The 15,559-nt window shown below is 39.9% G+C and overlaps 1 protein-coding gene across 6 annotated transcripts in view; it reads left to right on the top strand.

Annotated features, from left to right (window-relative positions):
* Window positions 1-664: 664 nt before the first annotated feature.
* The window catches only part of AP1S2 (adaptor related protein complex 1 subunit sigma 2), a 32,240-nt gene continuing 17,345 nt past the window's right edge, over window positions 665-15,559 (top strand). Inside the window, exons 1-5 of one of the 6 annotated variants that reach the window (XM_026087156.1) lie at window positions 666-843; window positions 2,274-2,452; window positions 9,632-9,740; window positions 10,714-10,851; window positions 12,972-13,049. In XM_026087156.1, the coding sequence (XP_025942941.1) occupies window positions 2,274-2,452; window positions 9,632-9,740; window positions 10,714-10,851; window positions 12,972-13,034 (489 nt within the window). In that variant the 5' untranslated portion in view covers window positions 666-843 and the 3' untranslated portion in view covers window positions 13,035-13,049. Of the gene's footprint in view, window positions 844-1,441; window positions 1,564-2,273; window positions 2,453-9,631; window positions 9,741-10,713; window positions 10,852-12,971; window positions 13,050-15,559 lie in introns of those variants that run through there. The other 5 variants (XM_026087154.1, XM_026087158.1, XM_026087159.1 and 2 more) reach the window with 5 other exon arrangements.

Genomic DNA, 15,559 nt, shown 5'->3' with positions numbered 1-15,559 from the left:
GCGCACCTCCCACCCCCACCMCCACGCGGGGCGCGCACGTGCTAGAAGGAAACACCGCGCTGCGCACGCGCGGGCGGGCACCCCCCCTCCCCCCCGCTTCGGGCGTGGGGAAGGCGAAGGAGGAGTCTCTATCTCCGGGCGCCTGATTGACTGATGTCATTTCCCCAGCTCCGTGCCTCGCCGGTTCATTGGCTGCTTGCGAACCGCTATACGAACTGCATTGCGCTTCCTGGTTGGCTATTGCCGCGCGGACCGTTGCCCTATCCTAATTCGGGCCACGCGGATTATGTTCTTTAACACGCCCTTCCTGCCCCAGCCCCTCCCACCGCCACCGCCAGCTCCTCCCTCCCCGCCCTTTCCCTCCCTTTCATTGGCCATCACCGTGCTCCCACCCCGCCCACCGCCGCGCTGAGCTCCCCGATTGGGTGGCAGCGGGCTCCGCGCCGTTCCCCACTCTCCCCTCACCGCGCTTGCGCTGAGCTCGCGCGCCCCCACCCCCCGCCCCTTCCGCGAGCCGGCGAGCTAATAAAGTTTTGTTCGGGGGTGGGGGAAGGAGGGAGAGCCCCCGGCGCCTCTTGGCTCCGCCCCCTCCGTTCCCCGCCCGCCGCCCGGGAGCGGCGTCCGCCAGCCCGGCCCCGCCCCTTCCCCCCTCCCCTCTCGGGCAGGTCGGGGCGGGGGTGGCCGTTGAGCCGCGCGCGCGCGCTCGCGCCCGCGCCGGGCTCGAGCCGGCGGCATCTCCCCTCCCCTACCCTCAGTCCCGCTCGGCAGCCGTGGCGGCAGCACCGACCTCGGTAGCGGTGCCGTGTCCTCCTCCTCATCCTTCCCCCCCCGCCCCGGGGCACGGTGAGCACCGCCGCGTGGGGACGGGCTCGCCTTCCCCGCCCCGCGCCGGGGCGAGGAGCCTGCCTTCGGGGTGCGACAGGACGGCGGGAGGTGTTCCACCCTGCCCCCAATTGTGGGACCCCCTTCTCGGCGCTGCYCCGGGGAGAGGCCGTTAACGGCTGAGGGACGGGGCGGCCGCCGGCGCTTCCAGCTGCCCCCCCGCGCACGCACCGCGGCGCAGCTCGGCAGCAGCACCCCCCCCACACACACACACCCCGCACCCCGGGCTGGGACGGGCGGAGCTGCSTGCCGCGGTGGCCCCCCGCCCGGCCGAGGCAGGGGAGCAGGCGATGCTCCCCTCGCGGCTCGGCGCCAGCCCGCGGCTCTGTAGCCGTCCCTCGTCCCCACGGCGAGGCGGCGGAGCTGGTGTCGCCCGCCACCGCTCCCGGGTGGGGAGGAGCCGCGGCGGCTGCTCGGGGACGGCGGGAGCCGCGAGGGTCCCCTCAAGACGGGGGGAGCTGAGGGGGCGATGTGGCGCCGGTGCCGGTCGGAGAAGAGGGCGGGCTGCGGGCGCCGCGGGAAGCCCGCGCCGAGGGAGCGCCCGGCACCGCGGGGCTTCAGAGCTGCCGCCGCTGCCCCTTGGCTGTGTTGGCGCTGGTGACACTTGTCACACGGAGCTAGGCTGGGCTTTCTCGTGGTATTTCACGCCTGTCTGATTGCCTGGGAAACTTCCTCAGCCCGGTACAACTTTGAGGAAAAAGGGTGGGAGAGGGAGGAGAAAAAAAAAGCTATTTCCTTTAATGTTGCAGCCGCTGGAAAACACAGCCGACAAGTTCCTCTTAAAATATAACTGCAACATCACTCCTTTAGAGGAAGCGAGACCAGGAGTGTAGGACTGCAGGAAAAGCACTTAATGTCTACTCCTTTTGTGTAATACGAGAGCAGGCAAGGCTTTTCTGTGCCATAGGACTCTCCATTGGGAGGTTTAATGCCTCTTAAAATATTTTGAGGCTTTTCAGAAAGATCTTAAGTGCAAATTGCTCCTGCTGTAAGGCTGTAATCCAGTCAATTGAAAATTAGTTTGGGTGTTTGGGGATATGGCTGTGCTGTTTTTTGTCTTTGTCTGTAGTAAATGCAAATGCAGCTATACCACTGCTGGACATGGTTTGTCTGAAATTTAGGTTTATTTGCTGTCTGGTGGCTCTGACATCTGTTTCTGAAACTTGTGTATGCTTTCTTCCATCTTGGCTGTGACTAACCTTGTTTAGTTGAATCTTATATTATTTGTACTTCCAAATCTTGTATATTATCTGCCACCGCTTTAGAAATATTTAATGTAGTTAGGGCTTTGTATGGCTATCTTACTTCCTGTTTGGTTCCCCTCATAGAAATCTTTATAAAACTAAGAGACTGAGATTAATCCCCCTTTTTTTTTCCTTCCAATTCAACAGATGCAGTTTATGTTGCTTTTTAGTCGTCAGGGGAAACTGAGACTTCAGAAATGGTATGTCCCATTATCCGACAAAGAAAAGAAGAAAATCACAAGGGAACTTGTTCAAACAGTTTTAGCCCGCAAACCGAAAATGTGCAGCTTCCTGGAATGGAGAGACCTGAAGATTGTCTACAAAAGGTTGTTCTGTCTCACTGACCTCATAATTGCCATACATCACAAACAATGTAATAAGTAGCAAGAAAATAGTGAAGGTTGATTCCACCTCCCTCTCCCACTTCCCCCCCCCCCCCACTGGTTATGGAGAAGTATGGGTTTTGAGGGTTTTTCCTTGAATCTAATTTGATAACCAAGTGGGAATCATTCATGTGTGGAAAATCACTCATGCATTTAGAAATGTGCTGAAGAAAAGAGATGAAATTTCTTTCTACTTCAATAAGAAGTGTTGCTTACTAGTTCTCTGTTTAGATGCCCACAGTAAATAAATGCATACAAATATGAAGCATGCATGTATGATTTAATAGCTAATAAAGAAAAACTAAATTTTGTAAACATTCACCTCAGGCAATGACTTCCTAAATCAGCTGCAAAATGAAACTTGCTTTTTAAAGGCTCACAGAAATAAGAATATTATTCTGTTATTTCAGAGTAAATAGATTTTCTTTGCTAGGAATACAAAAAGGGGTATTTCCTAATTTGAGAAATCATGCCTAACTTTCTTTTGGTGGAAGTACTGTATAATTTTCTTTGGTAATAGTTTCATTTTTCACTTGTTTGCTAACTTGTCTAAGGGTATGTGGCTACAACTTTTGTTTCATGCTGACCTTTAGAATGTAATGCAAAGTAGAAGTGTGAAAATACTTTTCTGCACAAATAACTGTAATTCTTGTCCTGATTTGCTAGGATACATCTCTTCCATCTAAAGCTGATGCTATGAAACCTTGAGTTAACTCCCTTCCCTAGTTATGTATAAACTTTAAAAGGTTTGTGCATTCTTCTTTCTCTTTGAGATAATTTCATTGCTGTACAATATTGCTGTCTTCTCTCTGAAGGGAAGAGAAAGAGAATTAGTAACTCTTCTCCAAGGACTGGACCTTTAGATCCTGATCTGATATATACATCAGTGCGTGTGATGTCATGCACGTGAATGTCACCAATGTATCTGGCGTAGTTCTCTTACATTTTTAAGAATAAGGATGCATCCATAGGGAAGGAGGAGGAACAATGCATAAAGCCATGCTTAAAGAAAGCATACGCACAGTTTTATTTTTCTGCCTGTTGATTTCCTCACAAAAACTTCTTGTGCATACATGTAGACAAGCTTGCCTAAATGCTTTATGTGCTCCCTTAAGTGATGATGTATGCAAGTCCTCTTTTAGCTGGACTTTTATGGGACCAGATGAGAAAAAATAGGCATGGGTAGGCCAGTGTGTTCCCCTCCTTGCCTAGTACTGCAGAGCAGTAGCTGTTCTGGTGGGGAGTTGAGTCCACACAGCTGTCCTCCCTCCTTGTCTATTTACTGCTGTTAACTATTTCTTGTCGTGCCCTTTTATGCCTAGTAAAGTATGCATATGGAATATTTGGTTAGCCTCCGTAGCTCTGTAGCATTTCATCCTTATCATTTGTATAGGACACTTTCTGAACGAAACTTCAAGAAGATAGAGCAAAATGTCTTTAAAATCCATCTGAATGTGTATGAATACTTTCTTTTAATTTTCATAAGTTTCATACATGCAGCATTTATGCAATTGCAGTCGTGGTTGCAGAATTGGATCAGTCATTGTTGCCTTCATAGTTATTTCTTTACAGCTACAAAAAGCAGGTGGGAAGGTGGCTCTGCATTTGACATGGCTCATAAATTAGGATGGATGTATTCTGTCAAGGGTTTGGAAGAGAGTTGTTCAGGTTAGTGGACACCTGAAGACTGAAAAAAGGTTGCGAACTTGTTACTTCAGGAGACAAGCAGAGATTTGAAATGAGTTGCCGGAAAAAAAAATCAAATTCGGGAAGTCAGCAACTGTTGCACTTTATTACAATAGAGAAGGGAGTCATCTGCAGATGGCAGACTGGAAACTTAAATGCAATCAGWTGATCACTCTTCACATACTGTTACCTTCTAAACTAAGTGGTAGTAATATTGGAGCATATAGGGTCAAAGTTCTTGCAATTTTCCCCTTGTGGCAAAGGAATTGGGGTTAAATGTTAAAATTTCCAATATTTTACTGAAGAATAAGATAGGAAGCATGCAATCTGAAACCTTGGGGTCAAGGGAAAGAGGGAAACAAGAATGTTTTTTGKTTTTTTGGGTTTTTTTTTGCAGGTACTCTCTCAGCTATTCATTGCTTTAGCTTCTGCTGATGTTAGTTATTTTCACTGTGTGKTATATTGCAGTCAAAATTAGAAATTGTAGAATAACTGCTTTTTACATACATTTTCTTTGTTAGCATTTGGTAAACTGAGAACATGCAACTTAATTATTGTTGACTGGTAACTCAATCAAGGATTCTTCTTTTTATACTTCAATACATGACTGCATATGCAGTATTTGAAAATTGTCACAACTTGTGCTGCTTTTAATGTTGTGGCAATTATCAGTTACTTTAATGTAAAATAACCTTAATTGTAGGTTACCTTAAAAACTTGAAGAAACCTAAGTTTTAAAACAATATTTTCTKCCACTCCCCCACCCCCCTACTTCCCTCTCCCAAAAATAAAGGTCCGTTCTGCAAACGGTGCATATCTTTAGCTCAAAGTATTTTGATCCCATGGTACAGTAATGTTAACTATCTAATGATATGTGCCCAGCAATTGACATGATCAGTATCCTTCTTTATGTATGCCTTAACTGCTGCCTGCATCTGTTAAAAATGGTATAACAAATAGGAAGCTCTGTAAAACTGGTTGAATGCAATGATTATACTGAACTAGGTGCTTAGATATGGTTATTTTAACTTTATTAGGCTGTCTTTGTAGAATATTCCAGCTCTTGTGTCACTAGGAGGACCTCAGGATCAAGAAAAAGAGGCTCTCTCTTACAGAAGATTACACAGCTTTTGTTAACTTCTAAAAACTATTGTTTTGGGGGTTTTTTTGGTTTAAAATTAGAAACTGTGAAAGAAATGCCTGTCTTGGATGTAATTATTAGTATTGATAAGTTCTGTATCCTTAAATGAATAGTAACTCGTCCTGCCTGTCCTGGAGTCTCAGAACTTCATGCTTTAGAAAAGAAACATGTAAGTTCTCTGAAGGAGGAAAAAAGTCTTGCCGAGCACAGCTCCCGTGGTTATAGCTGTCACTGGGTCAACGATGGCAAGCTATCACCAAACCCCAGATTCTTGAGCTCTCTTAAGCACCTGCCTGCTTTTTTAAAGGCAGCTCTGTTGTCATTTTCAGTTCAGCTCTGCTCCTGCCAAACTCTGTAGGCTTTAAATTTCTGCAATTAGAATTTGCATGCAAATCTACTTAGATGCTGACAGTCATATGGCTTGCTGCTTTACCTGGTGATGCTTCCAGGGATGACTTCAAGTTGTGTCTCATCTGGTAGGAGAATGCCACTGAATCAGTAGGACTTGAAAAGTTATGTTCTGCCCACGGTGACCTGATCCATGTAGCAGAATGACTGAATCTGGCTGTGAGCTGAGTAGTAGAAGAGRATTTTGGTGGTTAAAACGTTGCCTACCGAATGGGAGACTTACCACTACAGAGTTAGTGTGACTGTTGTAGGAAGGCTTGTATATTTGCTTCCCTCTAACAAGAAAACTCTAAAATGAGCTACTTAAAGGTAGGAATTTGTGTAAGTATTTATGTCTCCTGTGCTGGTTTTCTGCTCTTTTGTCCATATTACACTCTTAGTTCGGGTGATTTCCCCTACTACTTTTTGCTTTCTGAGGTCCCCTTTCTGACAAGGATAGTATGGTTATTGTAAAATRTTTCTGTAAATGAGTGTGAGCAGCTGGCTTCGGATTGAGGATTCTGCTATTAATATCTACTGTGACAAGACATTGTAATAGAAATAAAAAGGGCAGAATGTTCCTTATAGACTGGGCCACAGTTGCTTTTCAGTGTGGGSTGACATATGTTATTATCAGGATTTGTCTTTTCATTGGGTTTTCTGAGGGCCAGTGTTCTGTTAGGCTAGTTTGGAAGAAATAACACTTCTGCAGAGCAGAAACTTTTTCAGCCCGAGTACAGAAATCTACTCATTTCTGTGTAGACACTCTTCATGTAGGCTTCTGGACTTGGCAAAATCTCTAGTTTGTCTGCTCAAGAATATATATTGACACATTCTTCTTGAGCCCTGGCCAGGAGAGAGGGGGGAAAAATCCAACAAACTGTTGTCTTTGAGAATTTGTGTCTTAACAAATGTATAACTTTGCAGTATGCACGTGCCCTTTGCAATTATGGTTGACTTGTGTATATTATTCCCTTTTTTGCAGAGTGGGCATATTGGATCTGAGTTCATTTTCTTTTGTTGGGCAGTCCTCCATTAGTCATGGCTCCTACTCGATAAAACTTGAAAAATGTTTTCTGCATATAATAATAGATACCCGGGCCTCCATTTTGTGTTAAGATGCCCACCAAGTAGCTTTGTTCCTCAGTAGTCTTTTCTCTGAAACTGCAATTGGCAGAGCTTGAAAGTGTACTCTACTCAACAGCTACTAAATAAAGTCTTTCAAAAGTATGTTATGTTTTCTTTTAAATGAGGACACTGAGAGCAGACTAGTTGCCTGCAAAGTGTTCTAGGTTAACTAGAACCTCCTTTGTTTTTTGTTTTTTCTACTTAAAATAGTTTTGTGCATCAAAGAAACTTTTAAGTAACAGAGAAACACAAAAGGACTGTCCTGTGTGGAAAAAATTTCAAATATTTGAGTCAAATTTGATTTGATGAGGACTACTGTTATGAGATTCAACTTGTGTCTAAGCACTGGAAGGGAACAGTTTGACTATACTTCATCGTAATCAGTGCTGCTCATCTGAATATGGAAGAAGTTTTGTTTAAATGGATTTAGTCTTAGTGCTACTAATTAGAGTAAGCATCAACTAATGTCCTAAAACTAACATGGAGTTTGATTTAGAAATTTCTCATTAGGTTTGAAAGCCTAATTTTTCTGTAGAGTATCACTTTCCAATACTTTTTTTAAACAACTTTGTCTAAAAAATACCTTATACAAATTGCATCTTGCAGGCTACTACAATGACTGTAAATATCCTTGAAGTATTAAAGTTAGGGACAAAAGCAACACTGTAAAATCAGAAAACGGTGCTCAGATAGGACTTCTGAATTAACAAGTCACAATGGTGAAGAAATAAAAGAACAAGGGAATTTAAATGTTAAGAGCCTCATTGAAGGGAGATGTCTCACCCACCATCTGAAGTCAGGTTTTGTGGCAGGATGGAAAGAAATTGTAGGCAGTAACTTTTATGTAATAGAAAGTTTAAACTTTTGGATAAAAGTGATTCTGATCGTTTGTGCATGATGAAGCCATATCAGTTCGATTTAACTAGAGCAGAGTGGAAGTGGGACGTGCAAATCATAAATGATGCTAGCTTAGGAAGTGGGAGACAAATTTTAACAGAAATTGGCTAGAAACCTTCCTCTGTGAGTACCAAGACAGGGGTATTTACAGCACATCAGACTTAGGAGCAATAGTCCAATTATATTCTTGAGGTTRAGAGCTTGGGTGAAGTTTGGTTTGAAATTGGCAGAGTAGGTACTGTTATTTGAAGAAGGACAGGAGTAATTTGTTCTTTTATAGCCCTGAGATATTTAGCTGAAGATGTCTTCGGCCATGGCTATGCTAGAGGGATAAGATTTTTTTTTTAGGAAATAACACAAGAAAGCAAGATAGTGTGTTTTTTCTAAAGGTAGACAAGGCAAATGGTAGTTCATTGCAAGTGCTAGCAAGAAAATGCTTAACATATGCTTTTTAGTTTTTTTTTTTTTTTTTTTCCTTAGAACAGGCTCAGTTTGAGATGATGCTACTGACATCCTGGAGCAAGTAGGGAAACTCAGAGATATCCTGAAGGAGAGGGTGAAAGTGGCATGGGGTTTAATTGGCCAAAATCCCCCCCCCCCCAGTTAAAATGCTTACTTACAGCAAGAAACATAGGTGTAGGTCACCTGTATGGTAGTATTGCTATTCATATAATTTCATATTTTTTTCCATATTACAAAACAAAAATTTCTTGCATGACTTCTTCCACCCAAAGTCTGAGAATTTCTTCTGGTACTTGCTATGCCCCAGCTGATAAAATTCCTTTGTAACCTTTAAAAGATATGTGCATTTCTGTGTGTGGGAAAAGAATATGCATCTTATAAACTTGGCATTCACATCTGAATGACTTCTGTTTCAATAGGGTTAGCTACTCAAGGAATGCTTATTGTTGCCTGTTATTCTCTCTAAACAAGCAAAATAAAAGCTGTTCTTGGTTCACATAACACTGGCTCTAACTGGTAACTTATATGAGATCTCATTTCTGCCATGTGTCTGTATGCCCTATCATTTTGGCATTTTCTTAGAGAAGACTCAATGGATTTTTTCAGCTTTCCTGTTTCCTTTTTGCATTTTTTTTTTTTAACATGTAGGAGTGTATGGAGAGATACAGTAGAATGGATGCAGGGGTCTTTTTTGTTAAAAGTGGAATTCAAGATCATATCTGAAGTAAAGAATTCTTTGTCTTCTGGATGAGAGTGGATTGCTAGTGACTTGCAGATGGCCTCTCCCTTAGCTTGATATCAGAGGAGTTGGTAGTGATTGAGTTGTTGACTTAATAGCAGTTGGGGCATATGCCAGTTGCTAGTGTTTTTTTATTTGGTGTTTTTTTTAAGCCTCTCTAAAGACCAACTTCTGAACTGTTTGATTACAAAACTTGGTATATCTTAAATTGCTAGTTCATTTTACCTATCCTAGTTAGCACATTTTCAGTGGTTGTTAATATCCATGTGTGTAGCTTGTGTGTTACAAATTTAAGGATGTAATCTGTTGGTTAACAGACCAGTGCTTGGGTGTTAGAGATAACAGAAAAAAACATCTTGCTTCAAAACTTCGACAGGAGGCTAACAAATTAAAAATATATTTTCTTTTCCAGCCACTTCTGACGCTAATTTAATCCCATCAGTTAAAGGATGATAAAGACTGAAGTCTTGCTTGACTCAAGGAAGCAGATCCCTTTCTGTGCACATGTATGTCTGCTGGTGTCTTAGTCATTCTCCTGGTAGTATTTGTGAGGCTCTTTATACAGAATAACAGTATGGTGGTAGACTTCAGTATGAGGGACTGCTGAGAACTGAACACCTCTCAAATACATTCATTTTGCTGATGTTCTTATGCTAATGTAAAGATTATTTTGTTATTACAGATATGCAAGCCTTTATTTCTGCTGTGCTATTGAAGATCAGGACAATGAACTAATAACTCTGGAAATAATTCATCGCTATGTGGAACTTCTTGACAAGTATTTTGGCAGTGTGAGTTAGTGCTGCTTTTTTGGTTAATTTTTTACAGATTCATAGTGTGTACTATACTGTGTCACTTTTTAAAAGTGCTGTGGCATAAAATAATGATCAACTAGCTTTTGAAAAGATATATCTAACAAATTTCATGGTTTTTGGTCAAACGAAACTGATGGTTGACTATCTAACTTAAAATAGAAAATTAAATGATGAATTTGTGGAAAGATAACTGTTGTTAATGTGATATTAATTGCCCRTATTTGTTCCTTTTCTTAGCACTCAGGGATCTCCCTTGAGTTTGGATAAAATTTTATGAATCCTTAGCTTTCTGTCTAGTCTCTCAGCTTTCCCTCTCCTTGGCACTGCTCTTTTGTGTATATACTCCCCCCCCATCAGCACTTCTTACATCTGCTTCCAAATCAGGCAGTTTCTTGTGAACTAATAGCAGGGGTAGGATAAGAGAAGACAGAYATCTGCTTTCCCAGATACCAAATTCAAATGGAATTGTAGTAGTACGTATTGGTGCTTTTAGAAGAACTCCTGCTCATCATTCTGCAGCCTTTGACTAGGACATGCACAGAATGAATAAAAAATTGAGAATATGATGTTGTAAAATTTCTGTAAGAGCGTATGGAGTTAGATAAAATCACTTTGGATAAAGCAAGCGAGAAGAGAACTTTTACAGGGGTGTTCTCATGCCTTATAAATGGCCACGTAAGACAAAGTTATGAATTAAAATTTTTTTAAGCTATGAAAACACTTTTCAAAGAAAGAGGCTGCTATAATTGTTTTTAACTGTAGCAAAAAAGATACTTTTCATTTAGTTTGGTCTCARATGAGTGATGTGTGTTGCCTCACATCTCAAAAAGGTATAGCCTAAGGCTAATATCTTGATTTGGTGGAGCTGAGAGCGAGTTAAGTTTTGTAAGAGGACAGGTCAGTAGGTGGTATCAGCCCTGTTTGCAGTAATGCTCAATGTTCTTTTCAGGTATGTGAACTTGATATCATCTTCAATTTTGAAAAAGCCTATTTCATTCTGGATGAATTCCTTTTGGGAGGGGAAGTTCAGGAGACTTCTAAGAAAAATGTTCTCAAAGCTATTGAGCAGGCAGATCTTTTACAGGAGGTAAGCAAATTGAACTTCTCTGGTCAATGCATCAGCATGCTATGCCGTGATTAGAGAAAGCTCCTGCTTCTCTAAGCTTGTAGAAAGTGATTTTTAGCATGCTTAGCATGTAGTCTCTAGTTAGTTCTCCTAACTGTGCAATACTGCTACATTATCTGTTCTTTTCATCTTGTGTGTCATATGTGTATGTAAACTACTGTGATCTTTGCTTTGCTAGAAGTGCAAATGGCTGTTCAATGCTTTATACCTAGGTAGTTATAACTCATTCTCCTTTAAATTAATTTTGTTCACGTCTGTTTTCTGTTTCTTTTTGTTTACTTAATTACCATTAGTTTTTTCTCATACCTGATACATGTTCACTTCTTTACTGTTTCATTGCTGAAATCCAGAAGCTAGGTTCTCTGCTTTGAGACTCATTCAGGTATAGTTCTTATTCTAAAGACCTTCTGTCCTTCTGCTGTAGGTAGCTTACTTGAGCATGTTTCTATCTTTAAGCTGACAAAGCAGTAATAATGAAGTATAAAAACATTCAGTCTTTGAATGCTTTTGTTGTTCATTACTAGCTTTGGAGAAAGAAATACAGATTGTAATCCTCCCCCCTCCCCCCCAGAAAACACTTGATGGGGAGGGGTTCAGTGTTACAAGAAAATTTAATAGTATTTCCCTCTTGTTCCTCCGTCTTCATAGTGTTTTTATCTGTACTTACTGTCTGTTAGTCTTAAAGTTAACATTAAGTCTCTTGAATGAATAAATGGTCACAAAGCTCTGGTATGATACTGAGGGAATAATCAGTTCTGTGTGCGAATTTGTGAAACATGCAGTTTAACAAGGATGTTGAACCTTGATAGTTTTAAAATGCACTGAGGTTCACTGGTAAGATTCTGTATAAATGTAAGCTGTTCTTTTTTTTTTTTTCCCCTCATGAACCTTCAGTTTGTTTTGTCCTGTGAGTTAATTGCTTAATTCTCATAACGAGCATTCTGTGTTCCAGCTGGTACTTCTTTTTGTTGAATGTGCTGTTATTAATAGGATGGGGAAACACCTAATGTTTTTTACCCTTCTGGTTGTGTTTTGTAATCTTCTTGGTGTACAGGAAAATCCACGACATGCTACGGTTCTTGTTTGTCAACAGCTAGCTAGCGTCATGAATACAGTCAGCCATTGCACACAGATTTGATATCCTGTTGTTCTAGGAAGCAAATATACGTGCTTATTTACGGCTTGTGTTTTGAAGCAATTTCTCTCAGTCCCTTCTTTACTCTTAGAAAGGATTATCTTAACTGGAAGTTCTGTTACAGTTTCAAAAAAAAAAAAAAAATCCATTTACTTACTCTTAAAATCTTTTGCTGTTCTTTCTGTGAAAACCGATGCAACAAATTAGTTACCTATTCTAGTCTGTCTTCTGCAAATGCACAGTTAATTTTATATATTTTTATATATATGTATATATGTATATAAATAGAATTACAGTATTCTGTCTTATTTTTGAATTTTATTTTCACCATTTTCTTAGGGCTCTTCTAAAGCAAAATGCACTCTATCACTAKGAAGTAATACTGATATTTCAGCCCAAATAACAATCATCCTCTTTTTCTCTTAGTTATACTTTGAAGTTAAAAATGTGTGTACAAAAGGAAGTATCACTCTTTCAATGGCAGACTTTTCCTGTGGCCCCAAGAGCTTTACTCTGATGCATTTCACTTCTGAGATCATATAGCCTTACTTTTTCCATCCCTATGAGATTTTATGTATGTTTTGTCAGGGTTTATTAACTCTTTTTTTCTGATTAAATTGGTATGTTACAATCTGTTGTGGTTCCACTGTAGTCTTAAGTTTGATGYTTTTTATAAACTAATTAATTTTTTCATTCTTAATAGAATGATATTGACTGCCAGTCAAATCTAAAACTACTCCAAACATCTGCTTATTAGTTTATTTAGATGGTTAATTTGAATATAAACTGAGATTTTTGAGTTTTTATCGAGTTGTACTGTTTCTGCAGTTTTTTTTAATTAACTGTTGCTATGTGCATACTGAGTCTGATGAAGAAGGTTGTTAAACTAAGTTTGTCACAGCCAGAGACTTTTTTTTAATGCTTTTGGTTTGTTTCTGTTTCCCAGAATGCCTCAAAGAAACCTACTGGAATAAAATGTGTTTTGATTCCAAATGCAAAACATTTCTAGTGTGTTTGGTTTTGACCATGTCATATTCTAATTATGTTCAAGAAAAGGACTTTTTGGCCCTTGCCTTGCCTCATTTCAAAATTATCAGTTAGTCTTGAATATACTACATTATTAACTAGTTAATGACAGATACATTAATGTACAAAGCCCCTTTAAAGATTAAAAGCTGTACAGACTATTTACACAAAGAAAAAATCATTACAAATACATTACTGGGTGCATTTTAAAAGAAAATATGCAGAAGCATAAATTGCTGAATAGTGAACTGGTTCTTAAGTCTTGCCCACTTGTATCCTCTGTGGCAGTTTTCCAGGATGTGCTTCTGTTTCTGAGCACCTACTTCAGTGTGTCATTAAGTTCCTGGTGCTGTGTACTCCGCTTATTAATACTAACTGCTAGAGTCTATGTGACTGAAGCATAGTGGTATTTTGAGCCTTTTTTCACCCTTTAGTTTCTAACTAGCTCTTCAATAGCTCAGTTCACATGTTCATTCCCTTCTCACCATTTAATACTGTCTGATAACTTACCATTAGCCAGTAATCAATACTGGCAGTGTTTTATGAATGATAGTAAAACTCGTTATTCCAATGCTGCTTCCATGCTTCACTGTAAATCTATTGCTGTAAGTAATTCTGTTTAAATCAAATATGCTATTTAGAGTCTTGTTTCATAATTTTATACCTGTCTTACTGTAGAAATTTTAAATAGTTAACTAGTAATTACAAAGACATGCATTTCTGAAAAGGTGATATATTGCTTGCGAGAACACCTCAACTTTTATACTGCTGGCAGATGCAGTATGTTGTTGCATAACATACATATGTGCAGTAGCTGAAACATAATTGTGTGCCCAACTTCATGACATTTTTTTTAATGCATGAACCTGTAGCAACACAACATGTTTCATGGAAAAGAAAGGATTTTTTTTTTTTACTTAAATAAAAGTTTAATATTTGCTGTGTTCTTATTTGTTGGTCCAAGAGTGACTATACATAATCTAGTATGCTGCTTGTGGGAGCTCATGGTCATTCCTGGTGCTAAAACAGTAAAATTAAATATAGCTGTTAACAATTCTCATACATAATTTCTGAAAGCTAAACTAAACAGAATTGCTGTCTTCTTGATCTTGATTTGAAATAGGAGCGAGTTCCTAAACATTGGCTTCTAGTGAAAACTTGTTACTTACWTTCTGTGTAATTTTTATAAAAGTATTTCAGAAATGACCCCCATTTTGTCCACCATTATTCTTTTAGACAGTGTGTATGTATTCTTTTAGTAGTTGATTGCAGAACATCTAAAATCCTATTTTTTCTAAGATAGATCCACCAGCCTTATTATTGGGATTTATCACATTTGCTTATTTCCATCAATATTTTAGTAATGATCAAAAATGTAAAAGCTGTATGAATGTGTTTTCTTATGCTCTTGCAGTTTGGCTTCAGTTGGTGTCTACTTATCCTTCTGCATGAAGAATAATAGATATGCTATCCATCAATCTTATTTCCTTAGCTATTTGCGGCCCCCAAAGCTTCCACCTCATCTTATATCCAGAAAGGTGCTTAAATCCTTAATGCCATCTGACATGGGTTAATTGCCTAGGGATGCTATGTAGATTTAAGTTTTCAATGTTAGAATGAGCATTTTCTTGGACAAGAATTGAAGATTTAGTGAATTACCTTTATATGTCATGGAAATTTTGCTTTTGGAGATAGAATGTGCTAATTGAAAACTGTAGGTATTCATAATAGTGGGAAGATGGCATTAGATTGTCATTGGGTTATGGCAAAATAAAGGAAGTTTTAGCACTGGCAATTATGAAAGAAAATTCTGATATTTAAACCTACAGTGGGTGGGAGCATAAAGTTTTTTTGTCTGGTTTAGGAAACAGCCTTTGTAAGCAGTTGTTTCTTATTAGTCTCCTGAGAAACTTAACCATAATTAATGTAATAAATTCAGTCTTTTGCTTAATGTTAACTCTTAAATATAGACTGCTGAAATAGATCGCCTTCCTAAGTTGGCAGTGACATTCTGTGCCTTGGCTATACCTGTATTCCTTTCAATGTGAAAGAAGAATGAATAATGAAATCTTTACAAAGTGAAGATCTGAGTGCCTTGATTGTGATGTGTTCTTCACATGAAATGCTGACTGCATTAGAAGTTACAAGTAGTAGAGCAGCTTTAGACTTCAGTTCTTAAGGCATGTATGTTCTTGATTTTATGAACAGATAATGGTCTCTAATTACATTTTAGGACATATTTGTGGAGAGCTATATGAGAGTTACCGTGCATGGAGGGRTGGGGGGATATGCAATTAGTTAATTATTTAAGGATTAGGAAATACTTAAGATCTGCGTTGACTGGGAATCTGTCATGACTGTTAGGAAATGCAGTAGTGGTAGTATTGTGGTAGCTGGCATCCTTTGTAAACGCGGTTCAGACTTCAGTCCCGGAAAGATGTTGGATATGTGGCAGAGAAGAGATAGTAATGCAGTTAAATTGCCTGTTTTTTGGTTTAAATATAAAGA

Source organism: Apteryx rowi, unplaced genomic scaffold (genome assembly GCF_003343035.1).
Source record: "Apteryx rowi isolate R43461 unplaced genomic scaffold, aptRow1 scaffold_706, whole genome shotgun sequence".
Taxonomy (NCBI): domain Eukaryota; kingdom Metazoa; phylum Chordata; class Aves; order Apterygiformes; family Apterygidae; genus Apteryx; species Apteryx rowi.
Note: the sequence above shows the minus strand (reverse complement) of the source record. Positions and strands in the feature narration are given on the sequence as shown.